Genomic DNA, 19,832 nt, shown 5'->3' on the forward strand with positions numbered 1-19,832 from the left:
CTGCCTCACTGTCCCTCCCATACACAAACTCATTGTTTTTCTTCTACTGCCCCCACTGTCTCTTCCATACTCTAATTTATGGTCTCCCATGCCAATGCCTCACTATCATTTCTAGTCTCTATAACCCATTGTCTCTACCTTTGTCCCAGGCCATCGCCATCGTCTGCGGGTTCATCATCGCCATTCTACTCTGTGTCAGCTGCTACTTTGCGCACAAGACTCGACATAAGATCTGGAGGTATGGGAAGCCCAACGTGTACTGGGACAAGCCCCTGGCTGCAGTCCAAGAGGGGCCCAATGTGGAAGAATGGGTGAGTGTGGTAAGGAGACGCCAGAGGGCCAATATCAGAGAAGGGGGTGTGGAGGGGAGTGCGGATCAGTTAGGAAAACGCACCCCTTCTGTATGATGAATATGGCAGTGAGGGACAGCCAGCTGAACTTTCTAAGAAACTAGAAATACAAACCAATGACTACCTAAGCTCAATAAGAGATTCATAAAATACATGATGATCCTTTCCATTGTAATGAACTATTGTAATGAGGCATCCTTAACTATGTATCCTGACCTCCGTCAGACCCGTCCACTTGCCTTGCAGAAGCCGAACTCATTCTTTGTATACATTGCCATATATTCCAACTACTCACCTCTGCGGAAGCAGGTAAGTTCTGCAGTGGGCGCAATATTAGAAATTAGTTACTTACCTATAACTGTAGTTCTCCAGTATTGGAAACTGTCATAGATTCACATGTTTAAATCCTTCCCCCGTCGTCATGACGGGAGTCTCCAGTACTTTTAACATAGTAGTACCATAATAGGTATAAACTAGAAAAAGCCTAGGCCTCTTAGTTTAATAACCTATCATAGTTATTATTAAAACAGAGACCAAGGTTATGTCCTAACCAATCAGCATGAATCACCCTCTAGAACACCCCTGAGAGAAGCCCAGTACCTCCGATTTTCGAGCACCAGTGCTAGCATAAGTATACTGAGATTGAAGGAGGTTAGCTTCCCCAGGGGAGGAGGGGGGGTTGCATGTGAATCTATGAAAGCTTCCAATACTGGAGAACTAAAGTTACAGGTAACTAATTTCTTACTCCAGTACTGGATCATAGATTTGCATGCTTGAATCAGAATAGCTAATAGTTTAATAAGACATGTACAATAGCATTGGGCAACATGTATTCAAAAGCAAGTATATTCATAGTAATAACAGGAATAATACTTAGGCAATCTATTCCTCTAAGCATTTAAATAGGAAACCATATTGAACTATGGCAATGTGTATACAGCAGTAGTGATAGGCCACCCCTGGTCACCTTAATGAAAAAGATGTCAAGCACTGCTTGGCCCACTGCCGTATTGTTGAGAATTCCTGAATCCAAGCAGTAGTGTAGAGTAACGGCCCAGCAAATCTCAGGAAGCGACACTCCTGCAAATAAAACTGTAGAAGTAGATACAGCTTTAGTGGAATGACGACTGACATTTGAAGACAAAGGTCTGCCTGCCTTCTGATGGCAATATTGAATGGCATTCGAAATCCACCTAGAAATAGTTTGCTTGGAGAGCGGGAAACCTTTCATTGGAGCACTGTATGCGACAAACAGCTGAGAAGACTTGTGAAAGGCTTGTTTCTTTTGCAGGTAAAACATCTAGCGCGGGAAGAGCCCTTTCTTCTGCTGTAGAAGGATTTGGGAAGAAAGTTTTAAGTATCACAGGCTCATTAAGATAGAAGTTAGAAGGGACCTTGGGTATGAATTTTGGATTTATGCGGAGGACTCCGTCAGTTCTGAATTGCAGAAAAGGTTCCTGTATAACAAAAGCCTTAATATTGCTGACTCTCTGGCTGAGGGTAAAGCAAGGAGTAAAGCCAGCTTCCATGACAGGAACTTGATCTCTGCTTTGTGAATTGGTTCAAAGGGAGGTTTAATCAATTACGAGATAACAGGGTTCAACTCCTATGACGGAGGTGGAGGCTTTATAGGAGGAAATGTATGAAACAGTCCTTTAAGGAACTCTTTGATTATTCTAGAAGACCATAACAGTGGAGAAGAGATCTTCTAAAACTGGAAATGGCTGCCAAGTAAACCTTTATCAAATTATGCGCTAAACCTGATTGCGCCAGATGTAAAAAAATATGGTAAGACTTGCTCCGGAGAGGAGGAAAGCGGATGCATCTCTGCTTGATGGCACCAGATGCAGAAATGTTTCCACGTGAAGCGGTAAGTTTTGTTTGTACTGTCAGCACGGGCCCTGACTAAGATCTCTCTACCTTCCTTCAAATGCTGGAACTCATTGAACTCAAGAGCCATGCCGATAAGTGGAGGTGCCTGGGATCCGGGTGTAGGATTTGTCCTTGGTTCATTGTCAGAAGATTGGGGAAGACTGAAAACCGGATGTGTGAAACCTGGGATAGGAGAAGTAATTGTGTACCAGTGTTAACGTGGCCAGGCTGGAGCAATGAGAATCAGTCTGCAGGGTCCGACCTTCATCTTCCCGAGGACTCTTGGGAGGAGAGGAATGGGAAGTAAAACGTAAGCAAAGATGCCAGACCATGCAATTCAAAAGGCATTCCCCCCATGACCCCAGTTGGGGATGCCAACTTGCATAATACCGGCATTTGCGGTTCTGGGGAGTTTCGAATAGATCCAAGTCTGGTTTGCTCCAGCGAAGGAAAATCTTGTGCAGGGTCTGCTGGTGTAGTTTGCACTCGTGGCATGATGTTGTGAGCCTGCTGAGCGTGTCCGCAACGTATTTTGTTTTCCCAGAACATGTTCAGCTCGGAGGCAGATTTTGTGTGTTATATCCCATTCCCGTATCTTCTGTGCTCCCTGGAAAGCAGGCAAGATCATGTGCCACCCTGCTTGGTGATGTAGTGCATCGTCGTTGTATCGTCCATACAGACGAGCACTGTTGAATGTTGCATTCTGGGAAGAAAAGCTTGGAGGGCCATAATTACTGCTTTCAGTTACAGTAAATTTATGTGGGATCTGAAGCCACATACTTGGAAGTTCTTGAAGGTAAGCTCCTCATCCTTCCAGGGACGCATTCGTAGTAATCACTAAAGGTGCTGTTATTTGTGGTAGGGATAGCCAGATTGACAGATGATTTTTGTCTGACCACCACTTTAAGGGTTTTAGCATGCATTGAGTAACCTTGATGATGTTGTCGAAGGAGCCGGCGGACTGTGTCCAGTGCTTGTCCAACGCCTCCTGAATTGCATTTTGAGGCGACAGAACCCACCGATCTGTAGTAATGGTTTGCAATTGGTGGAGGTAGTTGGAAGTGTTGCCTCCAAGGTGGCAAGGTGGGAGGGGGGGGTGGCGGAGAAGCATAAGGAGACGGAGGAGTTGGAACCGGAGCCTGTAAAGTATAATTGGCGAAGGTTGGTATTCTTGCCAGCACGTGCTGTTTTACCCTATTTTATCTGACATAAGATGCCTGAGGTGGTTATTTTGGCTGGAACTGGGGACAGTAAGACTGAGTATTCGAGGAACAGGTAGGGTAATGGTACTGTTGATACCCCCTCTATAGGAAGGCTGTCCTCTTCCCCGGGATCCACAAAAAAGAGTTTTCCGTAACTGCAGCATCCCTAAAGACTTGGCGGTATCGGGGGCCGCCTTGATGTTTTTGAAGGCCTCCTCTACATGATTTCCAAAAAGAGCCTCTCCGTCATACAAGAGGTCCAAGATCTTATTTTGAACTTCCGGACAGAATGAAGTGGATTTGAGCCATCCTTGTCTTCTAAGAACTGCCGCCCCTGCCAATTGCCTGAATCTTGTGATGGCCACGTCCATGGCTGAATCTATAACTTCACTAGATGCTCCCTCCCCCTCAAGCAAGATCTTTTTTGCTTCCTTCTTGGCATCATCAGGCAGATGGCTGATGAAAGGGGGCGTGGCTAGCAGCCGATGCAGGCGGACGCAGCCTAACGAGGCTCCCGTCCTTTACCCCAGTAATCCGCCAAAATATCCGTAATTAAGCGCAGAATCCCCGTGGAAGTCGGGTTGATTCTGCGCTACTCATCGAAGCCTGCCCAGGATTTGTAACGGGCCTGAAGACCGCCCGCACTCGGCGCTGGGAAACCTCTGAGCCCGGGGACGACCGGCGACAAAATGGCGGAGTGAGGACGCGGCGAGCCTCGCACCTGTCGGTGAGGGGACCCGGAGCTCGGCGATCAGACTCCGACACCATCGGTGGGAGCGGACTGACCTCCTGAGGCGACCTGGTGTCCGTGAACTGGGGTGAGGCGACAGCGGCGCTGTGAGGCGGAGCGCGGACCGGGACCCTAGGGAGCCTGAAAATCGACGTCCCGGCTTCTGGGCCTCCTCCCCTCGGACGTGGGGGCATCCTTCCGCGCGCGCGGGAGGCAGACGGGCGGACCCCTGAGTGGATCTCGGGAGAGTGGCTGAGCCCGAGCCGCGGGTGGCGCGCTACAGCGGACCGCCGGAGGTACAGTGACCACACCGGCAGTGGAGGGCGGGAGACCCTAAGAGAGTGAGCCCGACGGCGCAGTGCTGAGCGCGAGTCCGGCCGGGAGACCGACCCGCCTCTCCCTGTGACCAGAACTGAGGGGGGCGCCCCTGACTCGACACCTCGGCCCACCCGTCCTACAGCCTCACTCCATTGCCCTACTCCTGGGGGCCTCTGCGGGAATGACCAGCACCCTGCGCACACCCTGAGGCACACGGAGCGCAGCGCTGACCGGCGTGGGGGTGCGCCTACGAAGAGGAAGGACAGGGCATACGAGCCTTGAAGCTGAGAGCAGTTCAGACCCAGATAGTAGGTTCTGAATCCGCCCACACGGGAGAAGACGACGACTGGCCGGCGATCTGTGGCTGGGCGGATATGTGGTCTGGCTAGTGTCTGGCGGCTGAGACTGGCTGCCCCATCAACGACTCGGCGGCTCAGCCCCCCACTGGCGGACCTGCATTGGTGGGAGTGCGGGAACGTGAGCACGGACGCCCAACACACAGTCCGGTCTCTTGGCGACCCATGGTGAGTGGAGGAACGAGGTGGGACGACGCAGCGGTGCAGTGCGGGAACCGGTCCTGACCGACGGACATAAGCGGGCCGCTGTGGGGCCACACCGCAGTAGAGGCCGACCGGGGGCTCCCACCCTTCCCCCGACGTAGTGGGGGGGGGGGACACCTGAGTGCGGCGACGGGACCCCTGGGGCACGACTGCTGCTACAGACGGGCGACTCCTGACCGCTCACCCGCGGCCTACAACCTCGCGAGTACCGGCTTGGCCTAGAAGCGGCGACCGGTCATCCTGCTGCAACTCCTATCATCCACGACCGACCTTGTCCGGCCCAGCGGTTGCCGGGAGGAAGTATGGGGAAACCAAAAGGGCCAAAAGGTGAGTCAGGAACGGCTGCGGAGACCCCGGACAACTTGCAACAACCCCAATCAGACTTGCTGACGATGCAAGACAAAATCCTGGAGGCCATAGCGGCCACGAGGACCGCTCTACAAGACGACATTGCTCAGGTGTCGACGAGCCTGGGGCTCTTGCGGGCTGATCATGGAAAGCTGGCCGACAGGGTCACAGAAACTGAAGTCACTCTGAAAGATGTTGTGCCGGGGCAAAAAGCTTTAGAAAGTAAACTAACGGACGCCCTGGAGCGCATCCAGACGCTAGAGAGGAGAGCGGAGGATGCGGAAAACCGAAGCCGGAGGAACAACATACGCCTGGTGGGCCTTCCGGAGAAAAGTGAAGGAGCAGACATGCTGGGCTACGTGGACAACTGGCTGCGGACAGTCGTGGCGCCGGAGGGTCTGTCCCCGTTCTTCACGTTGGAGCGAGCACATCGTGTGCCTGCTCGACCCCCGAAGCCGGGTCTCCCCCCGCGACCAGTGGTGATTAAAGTACTCCACTACAGGGACAGAGACTGGCTCCTACAACGAGCGAGAGAAGCGGGACCCTTCCAGGTTGAAAATAGCAAAGTGACGCTGTTCCCGGACTATACTTTCGAAACTCAAAAGCAACGAGCCTCTTTCCTCTCCATTAAAAAAGAACTGCGTGCTGAGGGCCTGCAATACTCGCTGTTGTTCCCAGCAAGGCTTCGAATCTCGTTGGATGGGAAAGCACTGTTCTTCACATCATCGGCTGATGCCTGGACTTGGTGGGACTCTTATAAGGCTGGAACGGATGGGGCCCACCACAGAACTGCGGAGGATTTCCAACAGAGATCAGTTCGACGATCCAAGAGGCTTCGGAGGCGTGACCAGCACAGGAAACGACCGACGGATTCACAGACGGCAGTGGAGCGGAAGGCAGCATTGCAAGCGGTGAAAGAAGTCTCTGGGGTGGTGACCCCGCAGCGGCAAGGGGAATCGCTCTCAGAGGACAAACAGACGGGGTCGGAGACTGAATTATCGGAGGTGGACAGCACGATGGGCCCGACTGTGACGCCTCAAACAGCGGAGGAAGTATTTGGCAGCTGAAGATCAAGTCTGGGGGGGGCTGTGGCGACAGCCTGGATGGACTGGCGAACCCGAACACTGGAGCAGGTCGATGTGAGACTGGTCAATCGTGAGTTTGGATGGCTATTGTGGGGTGGAAAGGGACAAGGGAGGCGAATCTTGCTGAAGTAGCTAGTTCACGTGCCCAGAGGCCCCTAAGGCCGCCGCAGTACAGACTGCGGAGTAGACAGTTTTGTGAGCATTTTGCTCTATTGTTTGGACGGGGGCGACTCTTTGTGGTTGGGTCCTGTTCTAGGGGGGGTGGATGTCTAGAGATGTTGGGGTAACTCAGGACAGGGTGGGGGGCAAGGGGAGGGGGATGGGGCGGAGTAGGATTGGAGGGCGATGGGGAACTGAGGCAGAGCAGTTGGGGATGGGGGATGGGGAGGGCGTTACTGGTGTCTGGCGACTGTGGGACAGAGTCCTTAGCAAACGAAATCGTGATGATGGATAGTGTGGGTTCATTAAAATGTGTGTCCTGGAACGTGCGGGGTTTGAACTCAATGACTAAAAGGCACAAGGTTCATTCTTACCTGGTCCGCAGGGGGGTCCACATTGCCTTCCTGCAGGAAACCCATCTAACTAAAAAGGAAGGGGTTGCGTTACAAAGGAGGTGGAGGGGTCACCTGTTCTACACCGCATATTCTGCATTTGCTAGGGGGGTGCTACTTTGGATCCGGGCGGGGATCCCCTTTAAGGTCACTAGGCAGACAGTGGATCTGGAGGGCCGATTTGTAGCTGTCGAGGGGTTACTGAGGGGTCGTCATGTAGCGCTCTGCAGCATTTATGCACCGAACACAGAGCAGGCACCCTATTTCACTAAACTATCCAAACACTTAGCAACCTACTTTGCGGGCCCGGTGTTGATGGGGGGGGACTTCAATTCTATTGAGGACACCACATTGGATAGGTCGCACCCACCGCTGCACGCATCCCCGGTGCACAGACTGGCGATACACAGACTACAATGGCAAAGGCAATGGGACCTCACTGATGTATGGCGCGCACAGCACCCTGGGGTACGGGACTATTCCTTTTATTCCTGCATGCATGACCTCCATGTCCGTATAGATGCGTTCCTATGCTCCCAACAAGTGTTACCCTTGGTAGCCCGGGCGGAATATCTAACACGCACGATCTCAGATCATAATCCCCTGCTACTCACCCTTGCCTGGATGAGCGGAAGTACGCCAATTCCAACGTGGCGGCTCCGTCCGGACACGCTGGATGACCCGCCATTCAGGGCGGACCTGGAACTTAGGGTCACCCAATACTTTGTAGAAAACGAGGAGACCGCCGCCTCCAGAGCAGTCGAATGGGACGCATTCAAAGTAGTAGTGAGGGGACACTGTATTGGGAAGTTTGCAGCCGCTCGTCGAACACTGGTGGAGGACTTAGACAGGGCAGAACGAACGTTGCGGGAAGCAGAGAAATCACGGCCTGGCCGTCCCGAGTTGCAGGGCAGGGTTGGAGCAGCGCGAGAAGCGGTTGCGGTTGCAATGGAGAGCCTACGTAGCTTCGATTTATAAATCTTATTTAACTAAGACTCTTGCTGAAGGGGACAAGACGGGGACGCTCCTCGCCTGGCTGGCCAACCCCCATAGAGGTTCCTCCCCGATACTGTCCCTAACAGATATGAGCGGGGAAGTGCACAACACCCAACCAGGTATAGTGCAATGCTTCACAAACTACTATGGCGCTTTATATAATAGGGGAACGGAGGCCCAACCTGAAACGACGGAAGCCCTATTGATAGAGTCACGACTACCCCAACTTGACCCGGACCACGCCACAGCAATTGGTGGCCCGATCGACCTTGCCGAAATTAGAGGAGCCATAATGAAAATGGCGCGAAACAAAACGCCGGGGATGGATGGGCTACCCATTGAGTTCTATATGAAGTATATGGAGATACTAGCCCCAAAACTTAGAACGGTGTATAATGAAGCCAAAGAGAAGGGAGAGTTACCCCAGTCGATGCGCGAGGCGATCATGATTCCGTTGCTAAAACCGCGTAGGGATGGCACAGATCCAGCATCATACCGACCGTTATCGATGCTGACGACAGATTACAAAATCCTGAGTACGATTCTGGCAGGGAGACTGATAGCTCATATGCGGGGTCTGATCCACGAGGACCAGTCGGGCTTTATCCCCACCAGGAACACGTCCCACAACATACGACGGCTGCTCAGGCTGCTGGCAGACCCGCCACAGGCAGCGGAGAGCCCGGTAGTGTTGTCAGTTGACATAGAAAAAGCGTTCGACAGCCTGGAATGGGACTACCTTTATGCAGTGATGCGGAGTTTTGGCCTCGGGGACGGCTATATAAAATGGACCAAGGTGCTGTATGCGCGGGCAGGAGCGAGAGTAAGAGTGGGAGCGTTAATATCGGACCGATACGAGGTGAGCAGAGGAACGAGGCAGGGCTGTGCACTGTCGCCTCTGCTGTTCGCTCTGGCTATGGAGCCGTTTGCGATGCTAGCTAGGAGAGGGGAGGCATACCGCGGCCTCGAAGCAAGAGGGGTACACCACCATATATCGCTATACGCGGATGATCTCTTGCTATTCCTGGATAACACCGGAGAAGCGGTTAGGGGCGCGGAGGGCCTGCTAATGAGATTCGGGGCACTATCGGGCTTGAAGGTGAACTGGGCGAAGACTTGCCTTTTCCCACTCCGGAAAGAAGAGAGGCGGCCACCGGCAAACATTAACATGCGCTGGGAACCAGATTGCCTGCACTATCTTGGGGTTTACATCTATCACGACCCCACCAACTTGTTGGACGGGAACATTGGTCGCTGTATTCGAGCATTGAAAGGCAACATGTCCTTTTGGGCTACCCTTCCCGTGTCCATGACGGGACGGGTGTCCCTCCTCAAAATGATCGCACTTCCACGCTTGTTGTACCTTTTTAGGACCCTTCCGGTATGGATACCGGGAGAAGTCTTCAGGCGCTTAAAATCCGACGTGGTGTCAAACCTATGGGGGGGAGGCAGGCGGCGAATAGCATTGGCGACTCTCATGCGCCCTAAAGACCAGGGAGGGCTTGCAGTCCCAGACTTCGAGCTCTATTATCTGGCGGCGCAACTTCAATTCTTCACGCAGGAGGTGGCAAGGGTATATCGGGGACCTGAACACGAGAGGGACACGGGCACCCCCCGCCACGTGCTGGCATACGTGGCCCTACAACAGAAATTATTCTTGAGAGGGTTGACCCAGGAGGAAAGGACACTGCGGCTATGCTGGAACCGCATGCAACGGCGTGCAGGTCCAGGCCACCCCTACGCACCTGAGATCCCATTAGGGATGTTGACAGCCCTCCCGCACGGAGGAGATTGGTCGAACCTCCAATTGTGGGAGGAGGCGGGCCTTCAAATGATCGGAGACTTATACACCGATGGGGTGCTGATGGACTTCCAAGCTCTGCAGGCACAATATGACCTCCCTCGAGGAGACTATTTATTGCATGCAGCTGTGGTGAGAGCAATTCAGAAACATTGGGGGGAAGGACTGCTTGAACCTAAATTGTCGTTGGCGTGTCAATACACGATGATGACAGCAGGCACGTTCAAGGCGGTGACCTGTCTTTACTCCCGAATGAGCACGGAAAACATTCCACCGCTAACGCGCCTCAAGACGCACTGGGAGACAGACCTGCAAAAAGAAATCCCGAATGCGACGTGGTCCCAACTAATTCAGCGAGCCAGGAAAAGCACTAGAAACGCCCGTTTCCAACTAATACACCTTTACATCCTGCATAGGGCCTACCTCACCCCAAGTAAAATAATACAGTACTTTGGCGCGCAGGACGCGGCATGCCCCAGATGCGCGCTAATAGGTGCGGACCTGCTACATATGCTCAGGGACTGTCCGCGATTACAGGAGTATTGGATGGGAATTGGGGACACCTTGAATGAGATCACGGATAGAACCCTGCACTACGATAGCGCGGTCACCCTCCTACACTGGTTTCCACACACACGCAAAACCAAAATATCGAGCAAATTTATAGACATGGGTCTACTGATTGCAAAAAGGAGCTCACCAGGGGTTGGAAATCTAAGGCAGCACCAACACATCAAAAATGGTTACACGAATTTCTGAAATGGGCGGCGGCAGAGAGCACACTTAGGTACCAACTAGCCCGGCGCATGGCGGATGAAAAGGCGCAGGAAGCGGCGTTAGCGTGGGAGACCCTAGTCCAAGCGCTAAGGGACAGCGAAGGCACAGGAGACGATGAAGACGAAATGCTGCACGGGGAGCCCCCAGCAGAGACAGGGTCGGACACCGCACAAACACCGGACACACACACCTAAGCACTGTTTCCATGATCCTACTTATTCCAACTCGACTGCGATCACGAACATGACACGTTAGCTCAGACACCAGGGACACGGGGAGGGGGGTGGGACAAACAGTTAAATTACTCATTACTACGAAGGGAACTACTACACCACCATGGATGCAGTGGGAGCGATACACACAAAAGCGGAGGGGGTTGAATCACTGTGACATATGTGACTAGAGGTTGGACACCATGATACATGTCTATACGCCGCCCAGCCTCCGGGATGTGGGTTTTAAGGCAGTGTAAATAGTGGGTGGAGATACGAAAGTGGATTACAACCCTGGGCCATGCTGGTGTATGTATGATTTGACCCGAATTACCTCTGCAATAAAAATTGTTTTACAAAAAAAAAAATCAGGCAGATGGCTGATGTAGAGGGCAATGTCCAACCACATCTGGTGATCATAGCGCCCTAAGATCGCCAGAGAATTAGCCATCCTCACTATAAGTGCTGCCAGGACAGAGAACCGCTTGCAGATGGAATCAAAGCGTCTGCTGTCCTTATCAGGAGGAGCTGAAAGAGGTGCTGCAAGATTTTTTTGATCTGCGTTGAGCATGTTGATGACCACAGAATCCGGTTTAGGGTGCCCCGTGAGACACGCTGGCACATCCTCTGTAGTTTTGTATTTTTGTCAAGGCGTGAAAGTACCATTGGTATAGAGGCCAGGGTTTTCATACTCTTAAATACCTTCTTCCCAGATGTAATCAGTTATGGGTATAGCCCTGACAGACTTACGTAATGGTTCCTTAAAATCATTTGAGAAACAGTCAGATTGTTCTGAAGGTATTGGTAAAGCAAATCATTTGACTACACGTTCTAATAGATTACGGAATCCTCCGAAGTCCTCCGGAGGAGAATCTACCGAAGGAGGTGTTGGTGATGTGGGTAAAGACATCATATAATTGTCCCATTTTGTGGCCATGTCACGAAGTTCTCTTTCGCACCTCTTTTTGTCCAAAGAGATCGTTTACTGGAGTGGAATTGATTGACTGTGGAGTATTCAGAACTGAAAGTATCGTAGGAGTAGTTGGTTGCACTGGTGATCCCACTGGTGGAGGTGGAGTCTTGGCAATAGGCACTGAAGGTGGGTGGTGCCGGTGGTAATCTTCTAACGTGGATTGAAGATCTGAGAGTAAGGGAGATGGCATTGCCACCATCTCTTGTTGATACTGCTGATGGCACTGCTCATGTTGGGCAAAATAGGCATGACCATAGTACTCTTGCTCATCCTCTTCGTCATCATCCAGGTGACACATAACACGCAAGTCAGACGGACTATAAGCATCCCCACAAATGCCTTCCACTTTGGAATCTTCTTCCAGGAGATGAGTGGGTAAAAGAGGCGTCATTTTACTGGGGGAAGCTCATTGGCGATGGTGATTTGGCCGTCGACAGTGATTTTGGCGGATATGGAGTATATATTGAGGAGAGGGCTTTCAGCGACTGGTGCCTCACTGCTGATAGAGGTGGGCTTGATGACGATATCTTCACCTCTGGCATTACCATTCTCTTTGTTGATGACGATGTGTTTGTCGATGACTGTGACTTTGTCGACTGTAGTGACTCCTTCGACAGGAGTGACTGCGTCTTCGCCAATGGCAGTGTCTTCGCCGACCCTGGTTTCTCAGCCAATGACGGTGTCTTCTCCGTCGACGGTGATGCCCTTTTCGACGGCAGCTTCATCTTCAAAGACAATGATGAATGCTTCGTCGACGGTGAGGGGTCACCGGCTTAGATAAAGACGACAGTGGGATGATCGACAAGATCTGATGGTGAGAGGGTAGCAGAGGTAGTAGACATCGATGTCCCTGAAGGGCAGCAGCCTTTCATCGTCGACGGTGCTGACAAACCTTTCTTTGTCGGCAGAGATCATCAACGCCCTGTCTGAAGAAGGTATTTTGAATGTCAGTTTGAGCACTGGAGGTGGAGTTTTAGGCTCAGATACAGTCTTGGACGGCTCTTCATTTTTGAGAGATGAAAACAAGTTACTTACCTGTAACTTTGATTCCCCAGTATTGGTAACTTTCATAGATTCCCATGCTTTGTAACATTCCCCCATCGTCGGAATGGGGGCCTCGGTAAATAGAAAATACCATAGCAGTAGGAACAAAAGAGAAAGAAAGGCCTAGGCCTCAACGAATTTTGTAGCCTATCCACCTCTTTTTGTAAAAGAGACCAAAAAAGTTACAACAACCAATCAGAATAGCCTCACCCCATAGAACCCTCCTGAGAGAGCCTCAGAACCTCAGATTTTCGAATCCGTTGTGTAACAGTAACCACATCTGCGAGAGGCTGAGCTTTCCCAGGGGAGGAGGGTGGGCGCATGGGAATCTATGAAAGTTACCAATACTGGGGAACCAAAATTACAGGTAAGTAACTTGTTTTCTTGCCCCAGTATTGGAACTTTCATAGATTCCCATGCTTTGTATCAGAGTAGCTAGCAGTAGGGAAAGCTCACCTCTCATTGGAAAAGATTTCTCAGGACTGCTTGTCCGACTGCAGCTTTGCTTCTCATGGAAGAGTCCAAGCAGTAATGCTTTGTGAACGTGTGGGTACTGCTCCACGTAGCCGCTCTACAAATGTCTCTGATAGGGACTCCAGCGAAGAGAGCCGCAGAGGATGAGACTGATCTCGTCGAATGAGCTCGAACATGTCTTTCTAGCACCTTGCCCGCTTACCGGTGACAAAAGTGAATTGCACTGGAAATCCACAGTGAAATGCTTTGTTTTGAAAGCGGAAAACCCTTCCGCGGAGCACTGTAAGCAACGAAGAGCTGTGAAGATTTCCTGAAACTTCTTGTCCGTTCCAGATAAAATTTTAAACATCTTTGGACATCTAAGGAATGTAGCGACCTTTCTGCTGGAGATGATGGTCGAGGAAAAATGATTTCAGAACCACTAGTTCGTTCAAATGGAAATCCGAAGGGACCTTTGGAATGAATTTCGGATTTGTTCTCAGGATTAGAGTGTCTTTCTTGAATTGTGAAAAGGGTTACATAATAGTAAGCGCTTGGAGCTTACCTATCCTTCTAGCCGACGTTAAGGCTAAAAGAAGAGCTACTTTCCATGAAAGGAACTTAAGATCCGCTCTATGAATAGGTTCAAATGGGGGTCTCATGAGATGAACCAGAACCAAATTGAGTTGCCAGACCGGAGGTGGAGGCCGGACTGGAGGAAAAACCCTGAAAAGACCCTTTAGGAATTGCTTGAAAATTCTTGTGGACCAAAGAGAAGGACCTGAGGCTGTCTGTCTGAATCTATGGATAGCTGCCAGGTGCACTTTGATGGAGGAATGCGCCAGACCTAACTTAGCCAGAGAAAGAATGTAAGGTAAAATCTGGTGAGGAGCAGAAGTGTACGAATGGAGATTCTGTTGATGGCACCATAAGCAGAAACGTTTCCATTTCGCACAATAAGTCTTATTTGTACTTGGTGCCCGGGCTTGAGATAGTATTTCCTTACACTCCCGAGTGATATTCAAATCCTGGAATTCTCGGTGCTCAGGAGCCACGCTGTCAATTGGAGTGAGCTCGGGTCTGGATGCAGCACTTGGCCCTGAGACATTGTCAATAGAGATGGGATGGGCCGTAGGTGAATTGGCTGATCTTGAGAGAGTAGGAGAAGCTCTGTGAACCAGAACTGGCGGGGCCATGCTGGTGCGATCAAAATTATTCTGCAAGGTTCCGCCTTGAGTTTCCTGATCAGCCTCGGAATCAGGGGTATTGGAGGAAAGGCGTAAACAAATGCGCCTGACCAAGCTATCTAAAGAGCATTCCCCAGTGAACTGCAATGGTGATCCCTGCTTGCGTAGAATTGGCATTTCCTGTTTTCTGGACTCGCAAACAGGTCTATAGTCGGAGTGCCCCAACAGGTGAACACCTCGTCGAGAGTGCTTTGATCCAACTCCCACTCGTGACAGATTGATTTTAGATGACTCAATGCATCCGGTGTCGTGTTGAGCGTACCTGGAAGGTGTTCTGCTGAAAGAGAAACCCGGTGAAGAATTGCCCAATTCCATATTTCTTGTGCTTCCCTTGAAAGAACTAAAGATCTTGTCCCGCCTTGTTTCTTTATATGAATGCATGGCCATCATGTTGTCTGTACGGACCAGTACCGTGGAATTCCAAATTCTTGGAAGGAAAGCTTGCAAAGCTAATTGAATGGCCTTGAGTTCCAGAAGATTGATGTGGAACATGCGCTGCTCGGGGGTCCAATGACCGCTCACATGTAGATCCTGCAATACTGCTCCCCAGCCTTCCAGTGAGGCGTCCCTGGTTAGAAACAAGGGAGATGGAGCAATCTTGAAAGTGAGTCCCTTTGAGATATTGTCTTTTACCGTCCACCAGTTGGCCGCTTTCCTCATTATTGGTGTAACTGTTATTTTGTCGTTGAATGTGCCTTATGCCTGGCACCATTGTTTGTCTAGCTGCTCCTGCAGCGGACGCATCCGAAGTCTGCAGTGCGGAATTAAGGGTACGCAAGATGAAATCGATCTTAGGAGCGACTTTTACAGATGGACCGATAGAGACCGTTTCTTTTGCAAGAGAGGAGCCGAAAGAATGAGTCTTTTCTGTCTTTCTTCCGAAGGGAAAGCCTTGCAGCAACTTGTATCCAGAATGGAACCTAGGAATCTGGCCGACCTGGATGGGTGAAGAACAGATTTGTTCCTGTTGAGTTGTAGACCTAGTTGATTGAAAAGTCGAATGCAGCTGTCGACTGCTGTGGAAGCTATTTGAAAGGATGGAGCCTTTACTAACCAATCGTCTAGGTAGGGAAAAACCTCTAGAGATTGCTTTCTGAGAAACGCCGCCACTGGGCTAAGATCTTTGTGAATATCCGTGGGGCGTATCTGAGCCCGAAAGGAAGGACTTTGAATTGAAAGTGGCTCTTGGCTACTGTGAAGCGTAAGAATCGTCTGTGAGCTGGATGGATGGGTACATGGAAATATGCGTCCTCTAGTTCCAGAGTTGCCATGTAATCTCCTGGATTGAGAAGCCGTAAAAAAGATTGAAGAGATACCATTCTGAATGACAGCTTTATGAGATAAGTGTTGGGTTCCCTCAGGTTTAAAATTGGGTGCCACTTCTCTTCCGTCTTGCGAACTAGGAAAAACCTGGAATAGAATCCCTGTCCTCTTTAAGACTGAGGTACAGGCTCTATCGCCCCCTTGATGAACAGTTGATGAGAGTATTGTGGTTTATAGGTTTGAGAAGATTGGGAATAGGAGGAGTAGCACTGTTGGTAGCCTCCTCTGTAGTTGGAAAAATTCTTGCCTTTTGCTCCTCGGAAAGGTACCTTACGATATTGCAGCGTGCCTAAGGACTTGGCTGTCTCTGTGTCCTTTTTAATATCCTGCAAGGCGTCATCTATATGCTTGCCAAAAGGCATATCACCATCGAAGGGCAAATCTAAAATCTTATTTTGCACCTCAGGGCGAAACCAGGTAGCCCGAAGCCAACCTTGTCTTCTCAGGACAGCCGAACCTGCCAAGGCACGAAAAGCAGTCAGGGCGATGTCCATGGCGCAGTCAATTATCTCTGAGGGAGAACCCTCCCCTTCCTCCAAAATCTTCCTTGCATCCGCTTTAGCACTGTCAGGTAGCTGATCCACAAAAGGAGACAAATCGCACCACATTTGGCGATCACATCGTCCCAAAATTGCAAATGCATTCGAGGCACGAACCAGGAGGCTGGACATTGAAGAGAATATTTTACCCACATTGTCCAGGCGTCTACCTTCCCTACCAGGTGGTGCAGCCAGAGGGGCCGATGGGTTCTTTGATTTTCTCTGTGCCGCCTGGGAGATCACGGCCAACCAGGCAAGCGGGACTACCCTCAGGGGCCTTGTACTTTTTTTCCAGCCGTGGTAGTACCGGAATAACGGTAGCTGGAGACTGCATGACTTTCACACCTTCAGACCATACATGCTCTATGATGGGAATAGAGCGGATGGATTTCCTGTATGGCTCTTTGAAATCATAGAGGAAGCAGTCCGATTGAACCACTGGAACCGGAAGGCCAAACCTTTTTGAAGCTCTTTCCATGAGGTTATGGAAACCTCCGATGTCTGCTGGAGGGGAATCAACCGGATCCGGTGAAGGAGAAGGCGGTTCTGGAATAATATAATCGTCCCACTCTCTATCCGGTTTGGGACCACTGACACCTCCCGTCCATCATCAGAAGAATCATCGTCATTATCACCATACGTTTGACCCGTGGTGATAGTCTGTCTCCCTTCCGAGGGTTCTTGTTCTGTTGGCTGAGCCGCAGAAGCTGATGGAGGAGGTGGTGGTGGAGGAGGTGGTGGTGGTGGAGGAGGTGGCTGTATGGACTTAAGGGATTGAGATGGAAATCTTCTCCTATAATCCATCAACATGATTTGTAAGTCATTTATCAAAGAGGAGGGCATAGAAACCATACCCTGCTGGGATTGCTCCTGTGTTCTCTCCCTGGAGGAGGTTGTCGCTGTTCTTCGTAATAGTCATCAGAGTCTGAGTCCTGGTATTTGACTTGGAGCTGAGATGGACTGTAGGCATCCCCATATGGACTATCATCCTCCTATGAGTAGTCTTCCTCTAGAAGTAAGGCCGGAAGAAGGGGCGTCACCCTTCGCGGAGATGTCATCTCCAGTGTAATCTGGCGTCCTCTAATTGAAATTTTAACTTTTTGCACCGTCAATGGAGTTGTCGTCGACGGTGATGGAATCATCGTCAACGAGAGCACCGTCGTCGGAGGATCATCGTCGACGAGCTCGTCGTCATTATCAAAGCAGCCGTCAGCGCCATCGTCATCGATACCACCGTCGGCATCATCATCGTCAACGTTGAGGATATTAATATCGTCGACGACACAGGTAGAGGAACTTGAGCTGTAGACGAAGTCGTCGTCGAAGCTATCGTTCGACGGGACCGAATGGATTCTAGCAGTCGTCGTTGACGTACCTGAAGATGCCATCGTCGACGAGCGGATCTTCTTCGCAAATTTCCCTTCTTGAGGTAAGGAAGCAGGTTTCCTAAAACTTTTTACCTTCCCAGGAGGTGGAGAGAGAACAGAAGGCCCTTGAGACCCCTTCTGAGTAGAAACCACCTCAGACGCAAATCCCTCTTTCTCCTTTGCACCTCGGTGAGGAGATTTTCGGGTACTGGGCCTACTAGACCTATCAGAGGTCTTTTGAGAGGTCTTAGAAGGAGGCTCAACTGATGTTGAAGGGGAAGACCTACCCCTCTTTTTAGACCTCCTTGATGAAGAAGCCGAGGAGGAATCCTCGCTGTCACTGGAAATCACCACTTTCCGAGACTTCATCTTTTGCAGCCAGGTCAAAAGTCTTCCTTCCCTGTCTCTCAAGGTCTTAGTGGAAAAGGTTCTGCAGATCTTGCAATCAGTGGTTTTGTGGTCTGGGTACAAACAGTAAATGCAATCCTTATGCTTGTCTTCCACATATAGCCTTTTCTTTGAACAGGTAAAACAAGCTTTAAATAAGGTTTCTTCTCCTTATCTGACATCTTTTGAAGAAAAAATAGTTGAATCCCAAGTTGTAGAAAGAAAAACTGAGCAGAGCTCAGAGGAGACTCCCTTAGCACAACGTGCAGTAGATAATCTGAGGCTCTGAGGCTCTCTCAGGAGGGTTCTATGGGGTGAGGCTATTTTGATTGGTTGTTGGAACTTTTTTGGTCTCTTTTACAAAAAGAGGTGGATAGGCTACAAAATGAGTTGAGGCCTAGGCCTTTCTTTCTCTTTTGTTCCTACTGCTATGGTATTTTCTATTTACCGAGGCTCCCATTCCGACGACGGGGGAATGATACAAAGCAGGGGAATCTATGAAAGTTCCAATACTGGGGCAACCTTTTTTGCGCTCTGTAGAAGAGTCATGAAAGGACTTCTTGGCGCCTTTAGTGTAAGGCTCTTTATCTGAGTCTGATTTGAAAACATGCAACATATTTTGCAGTGTGACGCCTCATGGGACGGTTGCAGGCAATAAATGCACTCTTTGTGAGGATCTTCTACATATAATTTCTTCTTTAAGCTAGTGGCACACTGTCTGAAGAGAGCCTTTTTCACTTTGTCTGATATAGTTCAGTCAAACTTGGTGGCAAATAAACAATTACAAAGACTGAAAAATATATCGGTCTAAGAGTATATCTCAAATAAAATTACTTTCCTGAAGAATGAAGCCCAGAAATCTTCTGTCAGACGTTGTAGATGTGAAAGCTGTGCAGAGCACAGAGGAGACTACCTAGCACAACGTACGGTAGAACATCTGAGGTACTGGGCTTCTCTCAGGAGTGTTCTAGAGGGTGATTCATGCTGATTGGTTAGGACATAACTTTGGTCTCTTTTTTAATAATAACTATGATAGGTTACTTAACTAAGAGGCCTAGGCCCTTTCTATTTTATACCTATAATGGTACTTGTAGGAGAGTAGGGTCTGCAATCCTATGATCACCCAGATTTTTGCTTTTTGCTGCACTGGTTTACGACTTTCCCTGGCTGTGGGCCTGCTAATCAGACCCACAGCCTAGCTGTTCTCTCTATCCAAATTGTACTTAGGTACTGAATTGGCACTGGGCCCTCTCCAAGTCCCTGTACCCAGGGCTGAGGTGCACCCAGAAGTCTCCCAGGGGCTGAAGCATGTATTGTGCCACCCCTGGATTGACTAACTAAAACTGACACAACTGGCTGCACGACAGCTGGGGCAAGGTGGTGTACTCACCCTTTGCTTTAGATATAGTATACCTATATCTAACCCTAAAATGGACACACAGATCTCCTATCAGTCACTCCTATGGCAGGCCTTAACAATCCTGAAGGCAGAGTGCTTGGAATCGTGTGAGATGGTGCTCTGGCATGAGCTGAGCCTGTCTGCGGCTTTCGGGATCCATCCCTTAGCCGTTTCCATGATATCGCATACCATATACTCTTAAGTGCATTATAATCCTCGCGGTTATGTGCCAACTCTGGTATCGCTTTATCAAAACATGTCGAGTAAGGTGTCATACGAATTGGAATACTAACCCCTC

General features: G+C 50.1%; 1 protein-coding gene across 3 annotated transcripts in view; it reads left to right on the top strand.

The window, feature by feature from the left end:
• Window positions 1-19,832, top strand: part of LOC144798708 (occludin-like) — a 121,810-nt gene that overhangs the window by 52,061 nt on the left and 49,917 nt on the right. For all 3 annotated transcript variants that reach the window (XR_013603622.1, XM_078669716.1, XM_078669717.1), the window contains exon 3: window positions 150-311. Coding sequence is in view for 2 of the 3 variants with exons in the window: in XM_078669716.1 (XP_078525842.1) it covers window positions 150-311 (162 nt within the window). In the remaining variant the exon portion in view is untranslated. The remainder of the gene's footprint in view (window positions 1-149; window positions 312-19,832) is intronic.

Source organism: Lissotriton helveticus, chromosome 12 (assembly GCF_964261635.1).
Source record: "Lissotriton helveticus chromosome 12, aLisHel1.1, whole genome shotgun sequence".
In the NCBI taxonomy this organism is placed as follows: Eukaryota; Metazoa; Chordata; class Amphibia; order Caudata; family Salamandridae; genus Lissotriton; species Lissotriton helveticus.